The 22,424-nt window shown below is 40.5% G+C and overlaps 2 protein-coding genes across 2 annotated transcripts; both read left to right on the forward strand.

Moving 5' to 3' along the window:
- Positions 1 to 6,426: 6,426 nt before the first annotated feature.
- LOC306974101 (NADPH oxidase 2-like) lies at positions 6,427 to 8,121 on the forward strand (the record flags this gene model as incomplete). The annotated part of the gene is made up of 1 exon (XM_079571242.1): positions 6,427 to 8,121. The coding sequence occupies one exon, from the start codon at positions 6,427 to 6,429 to the stop codon at positions 8,119 to 8,121; it is 1,695 nt and encodes a 564-aa protein (XP_079427368.1).
- Positions 8,122 to 13,418: 5,297 nt separating this feature from the next.
- vamp5 (vesicle-associated membrane protein 5) lies at positions 13,419 to 22,424 on the forward strand. Its single transcript, XM_079579967.1, has 3 exons — positions 13,419 to 13,688; positions 19,735 to 19,878; positions 21,884 to 22,424. The coding sequence occupies exons 1-3, from the start codon at positions 13,686 to 13,688 to the stop codon at positions 22,037 to 22,039; spliced, it is 303 nt and encodes a 100-aa protein (XP_079436093.1). The 5' UTR covers positions 13,419 to 13,685; the 3' UTR covers positions 22,040 to 22,424.

A 22,424-nucleotide genomic window follows, 5' to 3' on the forward strand; every position in this document is an offset into this window, starting at 1 on the left:
CTCAAAATGGACAAAACCTTTTCACTTGATGTTTCTACAATATATAAGAAACTGGACACGTTCCCACACTAAAGATCCCACTGAGATGAGGCCAGCTGTGCTCTACTGCCTCCTGTTGGGCCCATGTTAACTAATACTTATAAGAATTATCCAAGCCCATATCCAAACAGTGCATGGTTTCCACACAGCCGCTTGAGAGTTGAGACTGAACAATTGAGGGTTGGAAGAACTCCTCCCTTAGGCCTTTTCTAGACAAAATCAGCAGCGGTCCAGCTCCATAATCCATCCTCTGTAGTTGTTCCTACAAGACACACTTGCTGTTGTTTACTCAAAATCTAAACATATAACAAAATGAAGTACTAATAAAAGTTTAAGACCGTGTTTAATGTGATCCTCTCATCTGAAGTAAGTGTGGATGTAAAGTTTAGACTCACAAATGAAGCGTGAGTAATATGTAAATATATCTGAACACACTGAGAAGGTGTAAATGAGACGAAACACATTTTTCATAAGCCCAAAGCTGCCATCTTAAGTCAACTTCTGGATCACTTCTGGTAAATACATCTGGCTTATTACAACATCTCACAGTAATACAAAACATCTTACCCCCCGCCTTAACCGAGCACCCAAATCTGAAAGCTTCTTGGGAAAAATGTGCTTGGTGAAGGCGGGGTGGTAAGAGGTTGTTGTGGATGCTATATTGATATTTTACAAATCTCCTTTGGTTAACACACTGCAGTTATGACATCTATATCCAAGTATAAACACAATTTAATGGGGAATAATACCAAGATCAGTGAGTACCTGCTTTTGTTACTTCCCCTGTGCTGCTGCTGACTGAACAGGCTGTCAGTGGGTCATGTGGATTTGAGCGCACATACCACACAGTGACACACTCGCACACTGGTGGCAGCCGCAGCGGTGGTGGCGGCGGCGGCGCTGAATACGGCTTTTGTTTTTGGGCCGCGTTTCCCAGAAGAACTCTTTTGTTGAGTAAATCTTTGACTCAGATTGTGCTGACTGTCGGATTATGTCACGCGTGTCATGTGCGTGTAAAATACTGTAACAACGACCTTTATCAAATGCTCCTTCTTTTGTGCCCATGTCATCGCAGTCCTGTTCTGTCCCTCCTGTTCATTTGTGGCTTCGGCGTGACTTTATCTGATGAATTTTTACTTACCCAGTGTCAACTTGATGGACAAATGCCCTTCATTCTCTCTTTTTGCATTTGACCGAATCAGTTTTCACATTGACATAGATGTATTGTAATAAAGGTTATATAAGAAATTTTAATTCCTGTTTTTCCCCTTGTGCTGTATCCTTTGCCAGAGCATTCACTCACGCCTTGCCTTATACGTGTGTTCAGTGGTCGTGGCGGGACTATCGTGACCACAGAGTAAGAAGGCCGCTGCCATATAACAATTAACAGTCTCTAGTCCCCCCAGTTGCATCTGAAAAGTCATGTAACTGAGATCAATGAATAGGATCAGTTACATGATTCTATTGCCATATTCCTGTCACCATGTTCCAGTACAAGTTGAGTGGTGGGACGAAGAACAAAGGGGTGATTTTCATCAATAATACAAAAACAATGCAAATGTTTTGACCTTCTGCTCGAGTGAAATGCTGCTTTCCCATCACTGACAAACGAACTGTTGTTGGTGAGTTCAAGCAGTTCTGAACTTGTCAAATACTGCCTTTCCAGAATCAGGATCAGGATGGATTTTAGTGCCGTTATCTGTGTTCACAAATGTTTATTTTTGGTGCATTGTGCAACATGAAGCATAAAGTAGTGAGAAAACAAAATGATACAAAAGAAAACAAGATATTGTAAAATGATCAAACTCTGAATGTATAAAATATAGAGGAAACCGGGTTTGGTTGTACCACTTTTTGCTTCAGCTCCTGTAACTCACTGAATTTTTGAGCTTGAATTCTCAAACTTTTATACAAAGTACCCACATTTGTTAACTACGAATGGTACAAAGTCAGACCTCTGCAAGAATATCACAGACCTTGTGCTGCGACCCGCCTCCACCCCATCTCCGCCTCTTCCGTCCACGGCTTCTCCCTGCTGCATCTTCACGGGTCTTCCATACCACCACCAGTGTCCAGGTTCCGGGGGAAGACATCCCTAACTACAAGCTGTTCATCCACACTGACTTTCATACATTGATGTCTACTACCGGGGTCTGATCGCCAAAACTATTATACATGTCAATTAATCTTCCTAATCGCTGCTTTTGTCTGTTTGAGTCTATCCAGGTTGAAGTGCAGTCAGTCCATAATACAGGTCTGCTGTCTGAGTCAAAAAGTCAGCCAACACTTCTTCCTGCACCTCTGAGAAAACCTTGCTGATGCTTCAGTGTAACCTACACTGGAATGACCACTGGACCCTCTCTTGCCTTTCTTTCTTTCTCTGTCTTTCATTCTTTCATTCTTTCTTTCTTTCTTTCTTTCTTTCTTTCTTTCTTTCTTTCTTTCTTTCTTTCTTTCTTTCTTTCTTTCTTTCTCTCTTTCTTTCTTTCTTTCTTTCTTTCTCTCTCTCTTTCTTTCTTTCTTTCTTTCTTTCTTTCTTTCTCTCTTTCTTTCTTTCTTTCTCGCTTTCTCGCTTTCTTTCTTTCTTTCTTTCTTTCTTTCTTTCTTAGCTGGCACAAATCTGTCAGTCTTTCTTTTCCACTGCCTGGCATTCTGTAAAAGTCAAATCAAGTAAGTGTTACTAACTGTCTATAGGGGATGATTGTGTTACAACCATCCCCACCCCTGTCAGACATTGTTTGGCGAGCTGTATCATAATGGCTTGAAATTAGCAGGGTGTTCATGTAGTGGGAGTGTTTTAATGTGAACCAAAAACTAAAATTTTGGGATATTGAAAATGGAATCAGACAAAGTAACATATTTTAGCAAAGTACAGAGGCAGAGAAAAGTAACATTTTTGAAAAAAACTGTATTTATTAGTGTAGTTATGTCATTACTCGAGTATGAAGTATCTTTACTCTTACTTGAGTTAAAAAAGTTACCTTCCATTATAAGAGAATTTTAAAGTTACAAAAGCTTCATGTCGGCCTAAAACATGTATACCGGTAGTTTGCGTTTTGTGTTATTATTTCTTTGGAAATATTAATATTTTCACATTACTACAAGTTTTGTTTCTCATCATTTATGTCACAACTGAAACCTAAATCAGACTTTTACACTCAGTTACTCAGTACTTCACAGTTGTCAAGTTACATTTTGTCCAAGTACTTTTTTTTTTTCTTTTAAGCTAAACCACGTAGAATTTTACCCAATAAATAAAATTGAAATACAAGCATTTATTTTATGACAGATATTTTCATTGTTGAAAAATAAATGCACAAGCAAGCATGAGCTTTTACTGTGAGCGGCTCAGCTCTGCTAAGACATGACTGTAACTTTATCGGGAGCGGGTACGTCTCCAGCTCGTCTCCATGGAGATGTGACTAAAGTCAGTAGAATTGGCGATTGAAATTCTCATCCAAATCCATTCTTTGATTACCCACTGCAGTAACAGCATTTTCTGTGTGAAGCTGGTCATTGGGAGCATGTTTTTACTAATGGCAACATATAGTCCAAAATGTTACACAGTGTCCCTTTAACTTAGTTTTACTTGAGTATTGATTTGCGTCACTACCTTTTACTTGTACTTATGTCAAACTATCTCAAAGTAACATTACGCTTACTTGAGTAAATATTACCCCCTTCTGGGCATAAAAAATGAACATTGTGGTATGAAGGCAAGCAGGTATAAAATTGTTTTTTTTACTTTTTTTCAGGTTTCCAAATCAAAATGGACAGCCACTGTTTCAACCTAATTTAAACTGCCAAGTGCTCCCCATTGTTGCCAGAAGAGGGAGTTCGTTTAATTTAAGATAAACAGCTTTGCTTCATTCTTTCACATTTAACACAGTACAATAATTCATCAGATTAAAACGTCAAAAGTTGGTTAGTTTTTTAGTGAAAGCTTAAATGACCCTCAATGTGAACATGAAGCATGCAACCGCTTTATGTTTCCAGACCCCCTTTAACTCCTGCCCTACCTAAAGTTGGGCACTGACCACTCTGCAATAAACGATAAAAAACTGAAATTTAGAAGATATTGGAAAAAATATGAAAAAAGGAAACCTAGAATAATAAGTAAGACACAACACAGAGTTGAGCAAATAGCACATACTGTATATAGGGTCTACTGTGAAGTGCCAATGCTAAGATGTTAAGAAATATGTTTTAAAAGCCGGGATAAAGCATAATATGGCAACTTCCTCTTGGCTCTGACTGAGGGTCCCATGTGGTCCAGCAGCTGAGTGGCGGCTTGGATACCAGATTTCTCTGCAGCGCTGTAAATCAAAACCACGTCTCAGCAGCAGAAATCACAGCTGCGGTATGTTGTTCCCCGTAAGTGGCGCTGCCTGCGAGCTGCACGGGACGAGGGGCGGGGGCCTGTCCCAGCTGAGTCTCTACACGGGACAGATGCGGGGTACACCCAGTGAGAAGAGTATGAGACTGTATTCCTCACGCCCTTTTGAATCAGAATCAGAATGTCAAACCGGACGAAGCCAATGCCATGTTTTATTTATCATCCGTTTGTGTAACCTCGGCTGCACTACTCACTGTACGCGCTAAGTGAGAGTGCTGGGTTAGGTGTTCACCTTGCACTGGCCCCCCTGTTTTAGGTTTTAAAAAGCATCTTTGCAAATTTACAGTGCAACCAATTCTCACGGTAAATTTGGGTTTGTCAACAAGTGCAATAAGCCTCATGATAAATGTATGGGGCAGGGGTCTCCAACAGGCGGCCCGCGGTTCAATCCGGCCCCTGACTTGTAGAGCACAAATTCCTGAGTATAAAAGCAAGTCTCTAGCCCAGTCCTGCATGGCGTTATGAATTTTTAAAGAAAAAAAAAACACAATGCCTACTCCAGCCACTAGGGGGCAGCTTAAAAAAAGAAAGGAAAGAATTCCACACATGTCCAGCAGAGGGCACTGACATAAGAAGAGATCAGAATATAAACAACACATTATAAGCACGTGGTAAATGGACAGTCTGCCCCGGGCGGCTGTGGCTTCAATAGTAGCTTATCACCAACAATTGCTGCGTGAATGTATAATGACGACAGTGTAGCATAGCATATAATATATATACTTCATTTTTATTATATCATCCCATACACGTTGGGATCTTTTGTATTTGTTTGCATCTTCAAAAATTGTCAGGAATATAAGGTTTTAAAGACATTAAAGACCTGAGAGAAGTTCAACCAGGTCATGGGGTAAGTCGAACCACCAGATTAAAAGGTAAAATTGACACAAAGCATTATTTTCCTTTAGCGACATTACGCTAAATACCGACCATCTGCAGGTTTTTTTCCCCTATAAAACCCCCCAATAATTGATTATTTGATTATTTGGGGGTACGGTGGCGCAGTGGTGAGCGTTTTTGTGTGGTATATGTTCTGTGTCTGTGTGGAGTCCTCCGAATACTCCGGTTTCCCCTACCACTAAAACATGTACAATCGGTTCCCCTCAGAGGCCAGGACTCCCTTGAAAAGAGATTCTTAATCTCAATGGGACTTTCCTGGTTTAATAAAGGTCAAATAAAATAACATAAAACATTAAAATATCAAGCTTCTTCCAAACCCAGAACCACCAATAAATGTAAAAAATATATATAAATATAGAATTGTACAATTTTTTGTTTCCTGTTGTTTGTTCCTGTACGATTGTGTTTATTTAAGAAATCTGCCAAACTGTTACTCTGCTTTTATACCAAAATGACCAATCAGGGACCTTGACGGAAGTGAGCGGGGGAAGTCTTTAGGAGTTACTGCGCGGACGTTGTGCTCCTCGTATCATTACGCCTCACAATATAGTACCCCATTTTTATCTGCTTAGAAAATCGACATGTTACATTTCTGTGTAAATATACTTCGCATGAAAACACTTCACGTAACTTTATTTAAATAGGGAACACGTGGAAGAGCTTGGTAGCTTCTATCGTGAGCTTTTTTGGAGCTATATGACATGTGGGAGAGGCTGCGTATGTGCTCCGTTTGCGTGACAGAGCGCACGGACAAAGACCAGACGGGTATATATTAACTCGACTAAGGTTAGGTAAGAACATATCTTAGTATGTAAAAACGGTAGCCTATTCCTTTAACCCACTCTTCCCTACTGTCTTTAAGATCTCTTCCTCATTCCAGCTGCATTCTTGTATATCAAGCTTTCCGAAGGTCAGAGGGCAGGTTGTCATGAAAGTCAGTAAATTGGCTGTGTTTCCCTGACTGGTCAATTATTACCACAGCTTCTGTGCGTACATGAAAGGGGCGGGTTTTTTCCTGGAGACTATAAAGTGATCTCACGGTGGAGCTGAAGATGCTGAGAAGCAAAGAGCCTTGAGCGTTAGGCGCCGACATGGGGAACTGGATAATTAACAACGGACTCACGTCTCTCATATTGTTAGCTTGGATGGGGATGAACATCTTCCTCTTTGTTTGGTATTACCGCATCTATGACTTGGGAGATGAGTTTTACTATACCAGACATCTATTGGGGTCTGCTTTGGCCTGGGCCAGAGCTTCAGCCGGAGTCCTCAACTTTAACTGCCTGCTCATCTTGCTCCCCGTCTGTAGGAACTTGCTGTCTCTGCTGCGTGGCTCCTTTGTGTGCTACGGAAGGTCAATTCGTAAGCAGCTTGACAAGAATTTAACTTTCCACAAACTTGTCGCCTACATGATCGCACTAATGAGCGCGGTTCATACGGTTGCCCATTTACTGAATGCGGAGTGGTTCAACAATAGCAGGCAAGGGATGTATGACAAACTCAGCACTGCACTGTCCAATCTGGGAGACGCCAACGGCACTGCTTTTCTCAACCCAATCCGGGAAAAGGACATGGATCCGCAGCAGATTCCAACCTACTTTGTGTGCACCTCCATCGCCGGCCTCACTGGCGTCGTCATCACCCTGGCTCTCATTCTAATCATCACTTCGTCGATGGAGGTCATCCGGCGGAGCTACTTCGAAGTCTTCTGGTTCACGCATCACCTCTTCATCGTCTTCTTCGCCGGTCTGGTTTTCCACGGAGCTGGTCGTATTGTGCGCAGCCATAACACAGATGCTCATAAGTACACCCTCTGCAAAGACCTCAGTGACCAATGGGGAGAGATCGAAGAGTGTCCCATCCCTCAGTTTGCAGGAGGGGCTCCGAAGACTTGGTGGTGGGTCATTGGGCCCATGGTTTTGTATTTGTGTGAAAGAATAGTTCGTTTTATCCGCTATACCCAGACCGTCACATACAGAAAGATTGTTATGAGGCCTTCCAACGTGCTGGAGCTTCAGCTGGTCAAGACGGGGTTCAAAATGGAGGTCGGTCAGTACGTCTTCATCAACTGCCCGTCCATCTCACAGCTGGAGTGGCATCCTTTCACCATGACCTCTGCCCCCGAGGAGGACTTCTTCAGCGTGCACATCCGCTCCGGCGGAGACTGGACCGACAAACTCATCAGCCTCATGGAGCAGCTGCCAGAGGGAGCGCAGGGACCCAAACTTGGTGTGGACGGCCCGTTCGGCACGGCCAGTGAGGATGTCTTCGACTATGAGGTTGCCATGCTGGTCGGGGCTGGTATTGGAGTGACGCCGTTTGCTTCTGTTCTCAAATCCATTTGGTATAAAATGAAAGAGTCAGACCCAAAGCTACGCACCAGAAAGATCTATTTCTACTGGCTGTGTCGGGAAACTTATGCCTTCGAATGGTTTGTGGACCTTCTCCAACTGCTGGAGAGAGAGATGGAGGAGAGAGGCATGGGGAATTTCCTCACCTACAAGCTCTACCTTACAGGATGGGACGAAAGCCTTGTCGATTACTTTAACATCAAGTTTGATAAGGACACAGATGTGATCACTGGGCTGAAACAGAAAACCAGTGCTGGCAGGCCCGTCTGGGATAAAGAGTTTGAACAAGTTTGCGAAGAAAATCCTACGTCGGTGGTCGGCACCTTTTTGTGTGGCCCTGAAGCCCTAGCCAAAAGTTTGGAAAAGAAATGTGCCAAATTCTCTGATGTAGATCCACATAAGACCAAATTTTATTTCAACAAAGAAAATTTCTGACACTCTGTTAATGTATTCAATTGTACTGTAGAAATAAGTCCTGCAATACAGAATACCCGGAATAGTCCCAGTATTTTGGGGTTCTACATTTTTCTCTGGCTGCACAAGGTTTTCCCTTTCACAAAATCCAGCACTCCTATGTTACGGTCATAATGTTGATCAATTGCTTTAACCAGAAGACGGCTGTAAAATCCACACCCATCTACTGGCATAGAATATAAACTCCCGTATGACTGAGAGATGATTCATGCCATTGGTGTTATTGCCTCTTTAACCTGAATGGTGGTGTTTTATGGAACAGAGACAATAAAAGATGAAAAGTACAAACAAAAAAAAGAACCCGTGTTTTGTATTATGTTATGGCAAAAAATTCTGTAAAAAAAAACAAGACAATGGAAATATAAAACTTCAAAGAGAAATCAACTGATTTTTGGGAATTCCTCACATTTCCTTATCTCAATCACTTGGATTTAGGCCAGACATCTGTGACTGTGTAATTAAGGCAGAAGATACAATGTGTGTACTGATTGTTTTAATTCATATGAAACTTGTAATTGCATAAATAAATACCATTTAAACAGACTTTGTGTGCGTAATGGTTTCCATTGTGGGTTTTAGCATCAGTGTCTGGGCAGAACTTCATCCAACACTAGGTTTTCTATCTGGGATTTCTATCTAGTATATTTATAGGTGGACACTGAACTTTGTGCACTTGTATTAATTAATATGCACGGTCCCTTCTTAAATGAATGATTAAATGCACACAAATAATTAGATAATAGCTAAAGAACAACTATGTGATTTTGAGAAAGAATATAGTTAAACTTTTTCAATATATATATTTTTTACACTTTTTAAAGGATTAAATACAATAAACTTAAATCAATAAATATTAAATGATTGTAAATAATTATGTGGGACATTGTGATATGACAAAACCATGTTTCAATTTCACTTTTCAAATGCCCCCCCCCAAAAAAAGTCCACTATTTCTTTACCTAGTTCCTATTTGACCTCGTCCCTCCCTCTTCCCTTTTGTCGACTTTATCTGAAAACGTCTGACACATGATTTAAAATATAGCCGAGCTTCCTACTTCCTGTTTTGGTAACTAATCTCTCACCTACTCAATTTGCTCGTGCAGATAAATAAAAAATGCGTCGGAAAGAATGTTAATAGCTCGTGTGAGGGACTGGTGACAGGGACAACACACAGGCGCCGTTATGGAGGGTGTGACATATACTGTAAGTGCATTATGAGCCAATGGGACATGTCTCCACCAGTGTACAGTCCTGCCAAGTATTTTAGAGCTCGCGTTTGAGTATTCAATTTCATTTTATTGCCATCATTACGGGATTTTGATTGATGGCGTTGTATAAGGGACAGCACATTTGGATGTAATATGTAATGATGCTATAGTTAAATGGTTCTGGAACCGTGGAGCATTTTTGTGCTACTTGCGCTTCTTCTAGGGTCCTATGATTCAATTGTCATCAATATGTTTCTTAAGTGTGACGTCACACACATTAGTCGACAAACACAGCAAAAACTGCAACTTTATCTGAATCTCCTGCTGAAATAACAACAGATAAAAGGCCAAAAATGTTTTAAACCTAATGAGAATAATATATGTCACAATTTCTCCGGGGAAAATGAAGCTAAACTTTCATTGTGTATGGGGAAAAAAGTGATAATTAATGAAAATCCAGAGTAAATGTGATATTTCTTTGCGTATAGAAGTTTAAAAAGAGCTTTGTAGTCGGCTCTACAGCAAGTTAAAATCAGCTAAATCGGATTATAGTGAATAAGGCTAAAGTTCCATTGGATCCTGGAGTGGAGCAATGACATCATGCACTTCCTTTGTATTGACACTTTTAGTGTAGGTACCAAAAACAAGCCCCAATTTAAGAACCAACCAGGAATCAATCAAGAGACGAGCTTTAAACGAGAGTTTAGGTCTAACACAGGCCCAAAAAGACAGAGCATGAAGCAATGTACCAGGTCAGCAGGGAGCATTTTGTCAAACATAAAAATGTCCAAAGCCTCCACTTAACATTTTGGACACAGACTGTAGTTGATGTAAGCTGGAACTATTTTAGCAGAGTCCACCCCTCCCTAAATCTACTGATAGATTTACTTTCTATATGGGCTTAAGTGCGTTGAATCAACCCAAAACAATAACAGAGGATGAGCTCACCAGTGTCAAGAAGCTAAAGCAGTAATATACAATCACGTTAATAATAGCAACAGTGAAAATTACCTATTAGTTTCAGGGCAACATTGTTAAAGGGTGATGTTATGAAGGGATTGAAATATTTGTTGCTTTTTCAAAATGATTTAATATGAGATAAACAATAGCACTAGTTCACTCTTGGATGTCTCACTATGTCCTCATTACGGACACCATAGATCAGCCATTTCCAAAGTCATAAAATCCCCAGTGGAACGCCTCCCCGAAAACTATATGAATTCATGCTATTAGTTAGACTATAGCATGTGCATCTTCATTAAAAAGAAGAAACAAAATAGTCCATTTAGTTGTACATGCTTTCTGTTGGTGTATGGAACACGAGGCAGCACGACGTAAACGAAGAAAAGAATAGCCCAACAGCAAGATGAGGCCTGTCTAGCGTTTGGAGAAGAGCTGTCCTTGCATCAGGCACCAAGTTCTGGCTCTAAAGGTGCATTGCAGGACTTTTTAGGTGACTTTTCTTTTCTTATTGTGCCAATTTGACCTTTCAGTGACCCAGCGGCTGTATGAGTGATTAGCTTGGCGTCAACTTTCCATCACAGTAGCCTCTACGATGCCCGATTGTTTTTACGGTTTGCTGTAGGTTTTCACTGGATTTTCACACCAGAAACCCTACAGTTGATCCTGGAGCGTTGCAGAGGCTTCCATGATCGAAAGCAAAGGTGCCATGCTAACGACCCATACAGCCATTGGGGTCACAAAAAGGTCAATTATGCACACATGGCACGTTTTGTTGTCGCATAAAAACTCCCATAATGCAGCTTTGAAAAGACAGAGGGCCTTCATCCATTATAACCTGCTGACAAATATCTCACACTTTTTTTTGGCATCTGCAGAATAAGGAGGACTTTATGCAAGTAGCGTTTGCATGTTAAAGAACTTTTATGAAATCGCACTTGAGTATTGCAGCATAACACTCATGAGACTATCAAGTTAAAACAGCCATTGAAACACATGGGGCCATCATCTATGTTTATTTTGGACTGCGCTTGCCAATTTATCAGTCTTTCACAACACAGGCCTTTATCATTGCATGCTCATATCTTCTACTCCAAACTGGAAATGTGGGTACAATGACTATTACTGTTTGAGATACGCACGCTACAACTTCCGCCTACGGTTTCCATAATACTTTAAACGAAGATAGGAATAACTAGTCCTGGGCCTTTGTGTCTAAGATGCCTGACAAAGTAGATCCTGTCTGCCATTACGTCAAAAAGAAGCTGTAAGACATAAGAGCACCATTGTTTAGGGCTCTGGACTGCTTACATGCAAACATTGAAATGGTAATCATGTTGGAGGAATTTGAAAATCGCCTTAGCCGTGCAGTTTTAAGTGTCCCTAAAAGCCACAAACCCGCTGAACGTCCCTATGAGGATATTATATTATCATTACACATGCATGTTTTTAAGGGTGGAGCATGCAAAAGGCACCTTCTCAGGCCTGTCAAAAAGTGGACTACACCCGAAAAAGGAGACCAGGCCATTCAGAAGAAAATACAAGAAAAAAAGAAAAAAAGAAATCAACTTTTGTTTTGTCTCCTAATCTTTTCCCATAAGCCTTTTTAAATTGAAAATGAGAAAGATCTCCTGGTGACTTGCAACATTTGTGTTTATTGCCTGAAGACCTGAGAAAGTGGACGTTGGGCAAAAAGCTATAAGGCGACACTGAATACTTCTGCGTCCCCATATCATTTAAGTGTTCTGCAAATAAATGACTGTATACTCTCGAACAAAACTCTGTTATTGACTCATAAAACTCTAGATTTTTTTTAAACCTTTGGGGAGCTGACTTAAAAAGGGTTGAGAGTTGCTGACAGAGACCCCAGGGTTAAACAATATGAGAGTTCCTGACGTTGATCGCAAAGGCTCCAATGCATGAGGGCGAGTGTGGCAAGTGTTCACTGAAGATAAGGGTCTTCAGTGGTGCATTCAGGAACCGATGGTGGCTTTCAGAAACCAAAATGTTGGGCAGAAAATGTATTGTGTCTCTGTGTCTTTTATTTTCTTTTATTGTTTTTCATTGTTTTTTTTTTTACAATTTTATTAAACTTTTTTTTTATTGCATCTTATTTATGTTTTTCAATGATATTGTTTTAAATGATTTAATCTTTTTAGATGATTGACTAGTTTGGTTTCACTTGGTTTTATTATTTACTTATTTTATTATTCCTATGCTGCCGATCTTCTGTGCAGCACTTCGGAAACACTTGTTTACAAAATGTTCCCTCTAAATAAAGTGGATTGGATTGGATAGAGGTAAAGTTCCGTAGCAGTTTGACACTCATTTCTCATTGACATAACGTGGTCGGCACGGCAACAGTTTAAAATTGTTTGCCTCTATCTATGTCACTTCCTGTCGGCGTCCAATTCACCTTGTTCCGCCCATTATTATAGATCCATGGTTCCGCCCTGCCCACTTTTTGCGTTGTCTCGGCACTTCCGTTGTACAGACACTTCCGGTCGAGCGCAAAGCCCGTTCATTTTAACGGAGAACGAGGGAAAATATTCTCCGCTCAAATCTGATGTTTAGTAGATTGAATTGTGTAAAAATGTCCAATATTTATTTGCACCAACATGTCAACACTGCACCGTTTCTCAGCGCGGCCTAAAAACGGCTTTGTTTTCGTGTAGTAACTGATTTTATGTGGACTTCTCCAGTCCCATGTTAACAGATAGGAGAAAAGGGGCGGGCACTATTAATGACGGTGCCCACGCGAGCCTCCGGAATAAGGTGATAAAAACATCACAAAAAATTGTCAAACCTGAGAAAGCTGGGTAACATTTTAAGCAAACTCTTAATTATAATTGTGTTAACTAAAAGCAAAAATGATCTAACGTGTCATATGACCTTTAAAACATTCCCAAATTTGAAACATAATAAAACGCAAAATGTACTCAATACAAATGTGGCAAGTCTGCATTTTTATTTGAATGCATCACACCAAAGAAAAACAACACTCTAATGCAAGTAGGAGGGGCGATGGTCGAGTTTCCCAATCTTAAAGTTTCCGCACGCGCCGTGAATGCCACGCTCTCCTCAGTCCGAGCAAAGTCACTGCTGCGCAAAGAGTGAAAGTGACAGGAGCGAGAGAGAGAGAGAGGGGGAAAGACGCACAAGAAGAGGCAGAAAACTGAGCGGAAACCGGTGCAAACAAAACGCACTCGATCGTCTCCAGGTGCTGCGCTGAAAACCACAAAAAAGAAGAAGTTTTGCAGCTGTTTTGAAGTCGCTTGAGAAAGTGCTTCACGTTGCAACAAGTCAATGCAGTGGATCCGGTGACACTCGCGCAGACTTCAGCACGGAACAGCAGTCATGGTGAGCAAACTCTGCTTCCTAAGGACATTATTATACACGCTGTGCTACGTTATTACACCGCTATTACTCCTAAAGAAAATAAAACATGTAGAAATAGGTCGTGCTTTGTGTTGCGATCGGCAGGTGTAGAACAGGTAAAGTCAGTGAGGGGGCAAAGTCCTAATTGTAGGTCATACCAGAGCTGGCTCAACAGAAATAAACATTCATCTCATTTCTGTGGGGAACTAACTTCATTAACAGCAACTATAATTCAATTTTTGGGAGAAATTATGTTTGAATTTGATTAGCAATATTGTTTATGCGTATTATCAGTAAGATAGCCTAAATTAAATGATTGGGAACCAGAGGAGAGTAGCCAAAATACAGTACTCGGAGAAAAAGTTAAGCTTGTATTAATGTGGAAATCGTAAACATTTCCTCAGTTGCATATTTATGATTTTATTTCAGTGAAGCAATATTCTTGAATGAAAAAATGCCGGGCAGAAAACTTATTTTATTTTTAACAGGAAGTGACATAGACAGAGGTAAAGTTCCATAGCAAGTTTGACTCATTTCCCTAATCACTTTATAATTGTTGTGCTTCTTCTATGTCACTTCCTGTCGGTGTCCAATAAGGAAGTGAAACTATAAACATCACAACAAATGGCCAAACTAAAGAAAGCTGGGTACAATCTTTAGCAAAATCCTAAATGTAGTTGAGTTAACTATGTTTGAGCAAAGAATGTGTCTAAAGTGTCATAATGCACTTTAAGTAAGATTAAAGATACTTAATTATATATTAGTCAAGTAGTTAAAAAGCTAAAAAAAAAAAAAAACACTGAATGATGTAACTAATGAGTACACTAAAAGTTAGTCAAGTACAGTAGGGCTGTAGTGTTTTGTACATTGAACATTTTATCAATATATGTCTGTGTGTGATCCAATCAGAAGCAGAAAGAGCCTCCAACAAACATTCACTTTAACTTTACTCCATCAACATGTCCTCAAGCAGCGGCACTTTAGCGTTATGTGATTAAAAAAATAAAAAATTCATACACCATTCACAGCCAGTCGATTAATCGTAAAAATAATCGGTAGATTAATTGATTACCAAAATAATAGTTAGTTGCAGCCCTAAAGTACAGCAAATGTGCTAATCACCTCTGTTGGGAACCTATGATTAATATCACTGACTTCACTGCTGTTGTCAACTATAGATTAGGTTATTAGAGACAGGTTGATTAAAAAGTAACTTTCTTTTTTTTTACTGGCAACCTCTTACCAAATATACCACTAACGTCTTTTCCACGGGTAAAAGTCAATCAAATCCAAGTGTAATTCTACATCCGGGACAGATTGTGGGGATAAAGGATTTGACTTCCTTCACTCATGGTGTCAGTAATTGTTGCAAATAAAAGTAATACAGTGTTATAACACAAAATGCATTGACAGAAAACTCATCACGTCTTGTTGTCTGCCTCAGACTGAATCTAGATTGTCACTGATTTATTGCGTGCGCTCCAGTTTGTCCCATCAAACCAAAACACGCACTGCAGGTCAATGCTGATCATAAACCAAGATCTAACCCGGGCACTGCTCCTTTCAGACCGCCCCAGTGGCTTTGAAGGATGGGCCAAATGCATGGGCCAATCCAAACTCCTGACCAGCCCAGTCGCTATGTTGACAGATTGATGTTTTTGAACCTTAATTACCCACTTTAACAGAAGACATTTGCATTCAAGGCCACAATCCAGGTGCACAGCTGGTTTGCAGGTATGTCTTCAGAAATATTATCAAAAACGGTGCTTCAGGGACAGAGGGAGGACAGGAAGGAAGGAGAGGATTTGGCCTGGGCAGCTCTTCCTGTGTCTGACGTCTCTGGGTGAATTTTAAACACACCATTGTTCAAGTGTTTGCCACGCCACATCGGGCCAACTGGCACACGGCCCCTGGTTTCATTAAGACCGGGACGCCACTTTTGAGGAACTGAGAGCGATATAGAGGTTTAACAAGTGCATGACACTATCACTTCTACATTTAAGCCTTTCTCTAGCTATTAAACTAAATATATTGTGACGTTTCCAACTGCACTTACAAATATTTGCTATTGTTGTTTTTTATATCAAGATACAGTTCAATGTGCATGTTTTTCAAAACTTTTACGGGGATGTCTTGACCAGAACACCCTTGTAAATGGGGTAAAAAGCATTTTTGATCTCAAGGTGCCCAATCATGTGTTTCTAAATGCAGGCTTTAGACTAGACTTTCGCACTCACGAGGTGCGCTCTGTGAAATCTTCAGCTCCAGACAAAAGCAGTAAGTGACACCTATGGCCAATGCCAATGTTATGTACAACGGTCAGGTTGTGAGGCAGCGGTGAGTGAGCAGGGGTTTGCTGCACGTGCCAGTGTTTTGTACATGAAGTACATGAGGCAGCGCACGATGTTAATGTAAAGATGAGCAGAGAAAAGGGGAAGAAGCAGGCAGACCACTCCACAGTCGACCCCTTCTTTCCGTTCGTTTGCACACAGATGTCACTCTCATCTGCGCTAACGCTGTTGTAGCGCCATATGTCTCTTCGTTGTGTCTTTGGGAAAGACACCTCACCATGTACAGTATGAATGTAACATGTGAGGGAGTGGTTGTGGAGGGGCTGATGGCAGCCTTGCTCCCGTCAGTCTACCTCAGGGCAGCTGTGTCTACAAACGCACCAATGAGTCTGGAACCAGGTTGGCAGATTTTAAGAAGACCTATACAAGAGATACAGACAGGATCACAGTAGTTCTTTGCAGAACACATTATATTTCCTCATTAGCTGCCATCATTCAAATGGCAATTTCAGTTCGATTCCAATTATTCCTGCTGCTCAATTCAAACAACATATTATTAAAGATAAATCAAAAGTGGAAACTAGCTGCACAATATACTAAACATCTCAATTAACGAAGACATTCTTGGTTAAAACACCAACAACAAAACATTAGAAACATGTGAAGACATGCAGTTGTTCTGGCAAGTGTGAACACAAGTGTGGTCTTCCTCTGAGTGCACAAAAACATGCAGAAAATAACTACTGTAATTGTAGAAATGTGATCAACCACACAAGCACGATTTACACACCCTTTTAAATACTCTTAAACACATCGTAAACTAGAAAACAGAAAGATGATGGTCAAGAATCCCTCAAACAAAGCTACTTTTTACATTCGATACCAGTTGTTGATGTATATTTAGTACCAGCAGGACTGAAACTTTATTTTTCTATAGCATGGAGGTGTACACCCAGCTTCTTGGATCCTCTTCTACCATCCATAGACACTCACGATTGCTTGATAGTTGGCGTTTACATTTACAGCACAGGAACCTTTAAAATGTCCTGCGGTGGCCACTCCATGTGTTTCACCATCTTCTGAAGTTTTGGTTCTCGTTCTTTTGATGAGACTCGAGACTAGACTCGCCCAGGACTCCAGCCCCAGATCTTGTTTGGCCCAAGTTTAGACCTGACTTGGACCTTGAGCGTCGGACTAAAAACAGGACTATTTTCAGGGGCGTTGAGGAAGTGACAGGAATATGAAGGGTGTCAAGGCGTTTCCTGGCGTTGTCGAAGCGAGACTCTGGCTTCCTGGTGCACAGGGGTCATCGGGCTGAGGTCAAGGAGAGGCAAACAAACACACCTTTTATCAGAGTAGGTTATGAGAGCCTCCTTGTTTATTCAGTAACTAGCTTGATTCTGGTGAAGTCTTATGGGAAAGTACAGAGATTTACAACATACTAAGAATCAATGAAAAACCTTATCTGGGGCTGATAGCTGTTTGATAAAGTTATAAAAAACGCTGCATGATAAGACTTTGAAAATGACAATTAATCTATATTGGCATGTTTGCGATTGCGAAATAAATCACTCTTTTCCTAGTAAAGTTAAAGAAAAGTATAGGCTTATAAGCTCCAATTAGAATAAGAAAAAGTATTTTTGAGTAGTCGTGAGTAATGTCTATAGCAACACCAGCTGTTTACTACTGTATATAATCCAATGCAGGGGTAGGCAAGTTTGTGTCGTGGATGGACAATTTTCTTCATTACTAAAACACCAAGGGCCATACAGTACCTCACAATTGTAGCAAAAAGCAAAGCACAGTTTTCTACAAATGACAGTGTTGTGCATTATGTATGACCTAATGAGGTGAAGAATACATGAAATGCTGGGTTGCAGCATTACACTTCCACAAGTCGTAGCTAAAAAGAAAATGTATGGATTAGAAAAATGATCATTAATATCAGTCCATGATCTCTCTGTGCAAGACCAAAAATTTCCTCAAAGACAAAGCAATTTTTCCTCTATATAATAGTATAGGCCTTTAGAATGCTGTGATGTCACCTGCAACCCAGCAATACAAGAAATACATGTAGCTCATTCATGAACTTAGACAGAGCTTTTATACAAACCTCAGGTCACACAAACACAAAGGCTTTCTTCAAGCATCATTCAACACACAAAAATCTCCCATTGTCCCAACGAAACTAGCGAAACTAGGAGCTGTTTCTACCAAGGAAATGGCCAATGATTACGAAGTCCCAATGACGAGCAGAGATTGCTCTTGGGCCAGAGGGTCTACACTGGAGGGTCGGATTTGGTCCCCTGGCACTGGCCTGACATTGCCCATCCCTGATCTAATGTCTTGGTGTGATCGGTTGGACTGTGGGTCAGTGGAGCACTGGCCACCTGCCATTAAGAAGAGGCACATACAGTTCCTGGATAACACACTTAGCACAGTGCCAACACAGTATTGTGGTTTGTCATGACGGAAGTTCAGAACCACATAACTCCAACGTAAAACCGCTTTAAGTAACTAGGCAAAGGATTTCATTTCATGTCTAGTTTTCTTGCACGCACGGAGTGGCAGAACCTTTGAAAAACAAAGTGTCCTTGTTGGTCCGGCGTCTCTGCGTGAGTCTCCTCCTGCAGAGACTTGTCCTTGGTCACGTGGCTGTGAACGCTTGGATTGTTGTTACAGCAGACACAAGCGACAGGCGGACAGAGCGGAGCAGAAAAACCTGTTCGACCTCCCTCTAGTTTCATCACTGACACCTGTTTCTGTTTTCATTCTCACTATTGCTTCCTATCTATCTATCTATCTATCTATCTATCTATCTATCTATCTATCTATCTATCTATCTATCTATCTATCTATCTATCTATCTATCTATCTATCTATCTATCTATCTATCTATCTATCTATCTATCTATCTATCTATCTATCTATCTATCTATCTATCTATCTATCTATCTATCTATCTATCTATCTATCTATCTATCTGTCTGTGGTTCCGATAGATACTTTGTAAAGAACATCATACGAAATATAACTTACCGCTCAATAAAAGTAATACTTTTTGACTCACTCATAATGAATTGGCTACAGCACAACGTACAGTGGTGAAAATCTGCAAGGAAGTCAAGCTTGTTCTGGATGTGCTGCTATGACTGATTGAGCGGAGGAAAGGGTGTACAATAGTCTATAAATTCCAAGTCAATGAAACTGTGTTATCGCAGTGTTTTTTTGCATATCTTTGAGAGAAAAACAAACCACCATTTATAGTCAAAAAAGCCACTTATTGTGTGTTCAGTAAGCGGTCATGTATAAACGCTTTACGCTCCTGCCTCTCACAATGAACATCAAGGAGAACATTTGTCTATTCCTGTTAAGCTTGGCAAACTGAGCACCTAAAGGGACTAGTTTTTACATCTCATTATTGCATTCATGAAGAACTTGTATAGGTGATTGAATGATGTAGGTGAAAAGAAACCAAGACACTTAAAAGTGAAAAACAATCTTCTGAATCCTGGCTATTTATTTTCCAAAATTTCTGTGAAACCAATAGTTTTTTCTTAAATTAGTGAAAACCAAAGGACAATAGGACTCCTGCTGTAGGTGACTTTCACAGGGATTGAACTAATCTATTTACCCCAAAACCTATTTACGTAGATCTCTGCCAGTAAAACCAATACTTACCTCTTTATTTCTTATTCAGACTAATCCCTTGTTTGTGAATCTTCTGTTTTTCACAGGAGGATGGGAAGAGTCGCCTGCAGAAGACCCAAGCGGATGTGGAGGAGGTCAAAGTCATCATGTTGGACAATTTAAACAAGGCCGACGAGAGAGCAGGAAAAATCAGCGACCTGGAGGAGCGGGCCGACAACCTGCTGCTAAAGGTGAGCACTGGGGGCGGATTGATCGGCATAGAAACAGATTGGGCTGATGAAAATTCTTACTTGGGTTTTATAGCATTTGATAAAATGTGCAATATTTAGATAGAGATGGCGATCCAGTTTTTTGCTTCCGATACCGATACTGTGGGTTTGAGTATCTGCCAATATCTGATATTAACCGATACCAAGAGACATTCTTAAAGTCTTAAAGTTAGAGAAAAAGTCAATGCTCCTTTAATCTCCAGTGTCAGATCAATAAAGTCTGATCTTTTCTTGCAAATGAGATGTTACAGGTAAACTATCTATTATTAATGATCTTTCACCAAAAGAAAAAAAAGAGTGGTGCGCACTGAATGGGTGTTGCTGCCGGATGCTCTCTCATCGAATGCAATTTCTCTATCTGTGAGATCAATAAAGTCAATCATCTTATCTTATCTTGTCTTAAACTTATGGATTCACACAAAGATCACTGGACTTTTCTACACCAAACATCTTTGGGTATCAGGCTAGGTTACATTGATATAAACAACTCACATAAAGTGATCTGATCATTATAACTTGTGCATTAATGTGTCAGATCAGTTACTCTTTAACAGCATTTCATGAACTATAATACAAACACTTGGCCGCTCCAGCACTGGGCTGCTTTACTTTATTAGCTGATCCAATCATAATTTCTGTCCCAGCTTTGATTAGTTGATGTTAGCATTAGCATGCTGTTGCTAGCATTTTGCGCGGCATTTTTGCTAACTCAGTGATCGGATTCCCCTAGTTCCAAGCTTCAAACTGAGATGCAGCATGTCCAAATTTACTGAGATTTAGTCGGTGAAAGTTGTATTTTTAAAGCAGCGAGAGCCAAAACAGGTATCAGTTCAGTGTTGGATATTTGTAGCTGATACCCAATATCGTAATTTTTCCAGTATCGGCTCCTCTAACCGATGCCAGTATCGGGCCGGTGCATCGATAGTTGCGGCAACACCTCCCAAAAGGGGGGGGGGGGGGGGGGGGGGCTTATTCGTGTGGAGGATCAGGAAATGGAAATACTGGATTTTGTTTTAGCTGTTTTACATTAATATGGTAACAGTGATAAAGATGTGTTTGAGATAATTAATTACCTGCAAAAAAATAGCATAATACCTCCTTTCTAAGTTAAGAGAGACAAAAGCAAAGCCTTTGCTAATTCTTAATTTTGCTACTTCAGAGTGGTCGACAACAAGCTACTACTGAGTGATACGAAGGAGAAACAGTCAGCTCTAAAGTTAAACCTGGTGTCCAAGCTTAAATGTTGACTTTATGTTGACTAAGGACAATGAATTGGTTATAGGGTAAAAATGATGGGCAGTGTTCTGTGTGCAACTATATTTAGGCCAAACGGATGTGCTTAACTTATGTAACACATGCCACAAAGCAGCGTCTGGGGATGCGAACTGGGAAATGTCATTTTTGCTGCCTATAAATACTCGTAGGTGGAGCGGTGAGGGAAAACATATGTAACAATTTTACATCCTGATTGGGGATATTTTGGGAAAGGTATTTCTTATTGTTTCCTACGATGAAGAAAGAGGAGCTGGGTACAACAGAGAGGGTCCAGGACGTGCCACTGGGCCAAAATCCATCCGGGTCAAATTCTGGGTCACCCCTTTCCCACGTACGGGACGTCTTACATCACACAGCAGCTCAAGGGAAGCAAATAGGAAAAGTTGGTGTTTTTGTAGAGGCTATAAAAAGACCATCAACTAAAATTAGCAGTAGATAAACAAGAGAAACCAATTGAGGAACTACGGCGGACGTCCAGACCAAAGTGTGTTAATTGTGGTACATTGTTGTTGAGGGAAAAACAATATTGCAACAGTTTCCTTTAACAACAGTAAAATATGAAACTATTGTTGCCCGCTATAAGTCCTATAGAGGCCATTGTGTGGTAGCCCTGCATGAATACGTTGTGTCTGTCTACATTAACAAAATGTACTTGTGCAATTACAAAAACATTATTGTGTTTCTTTTCCAGAGTAAAGCCTTTGAGAAGAAGACCGTGAAGGTGAAGCAGCAGAAACAATGGGAAAACAACAAGATGAAGATCATTTGTATGGCTGTCGGGATCGCAGTGGGAGCCATCGTTATCGGAATCATAGTGTACTACATTGTGGAAAGTACACAGAATTAAGCCGTTATGGCGTGACATGGACTTAAATGGTTCGGGTGTGTGTTTTATCCTGAGCTGCCCCTTCCTTTGTGTTTATAAAAGACATATTTATGGACAAACCTCCTCTGGTTTCTATTCTCCTCAGTTGATAAAGGTACCACTCATAGGTCAGCTGCTCTTTAGAAAACAATTTTAAGGTATGTGTGCGACTCTTGGACATAAGAACCGCTCACAAATTAAACAATGAACTGCACTCCATAAACCTAATTTTATTTTCTTGCCGAGTGACACAATAGTAGTTACTATGTAATAGTTGCATTAGAACTGTAAGCTATCACTGTGTGTGCAGTATTGGATATGAGAGTGAAAACTTTCAGACATCCTCGACTGGACTGGGTCGTTTGAG

Source organism: Gobius niger (genome assembly GCF_951799975.1).
Source record: "Gobius niger genome assembly, chromosome: 1".
Classification (NCBI taxonomy): Eukaryota; Metazoa; Chordata; class Actinopteri; order Gobiiformes; family Gobiidae; genus Gobius; species Gobius niger.

Bases quoted from the DNA above. Each gene is read 5' to 3' on its own strand.
- vamp5 (XM_079579967.1), top strand. The intron at 19,879-21,883 runs GTGAGCACTGGG...TTTCTTTTCCAG, and splicing joins CCGACAACCTGCTGCTAAAG to AGTAAAGCCTTTGAGAAGAA.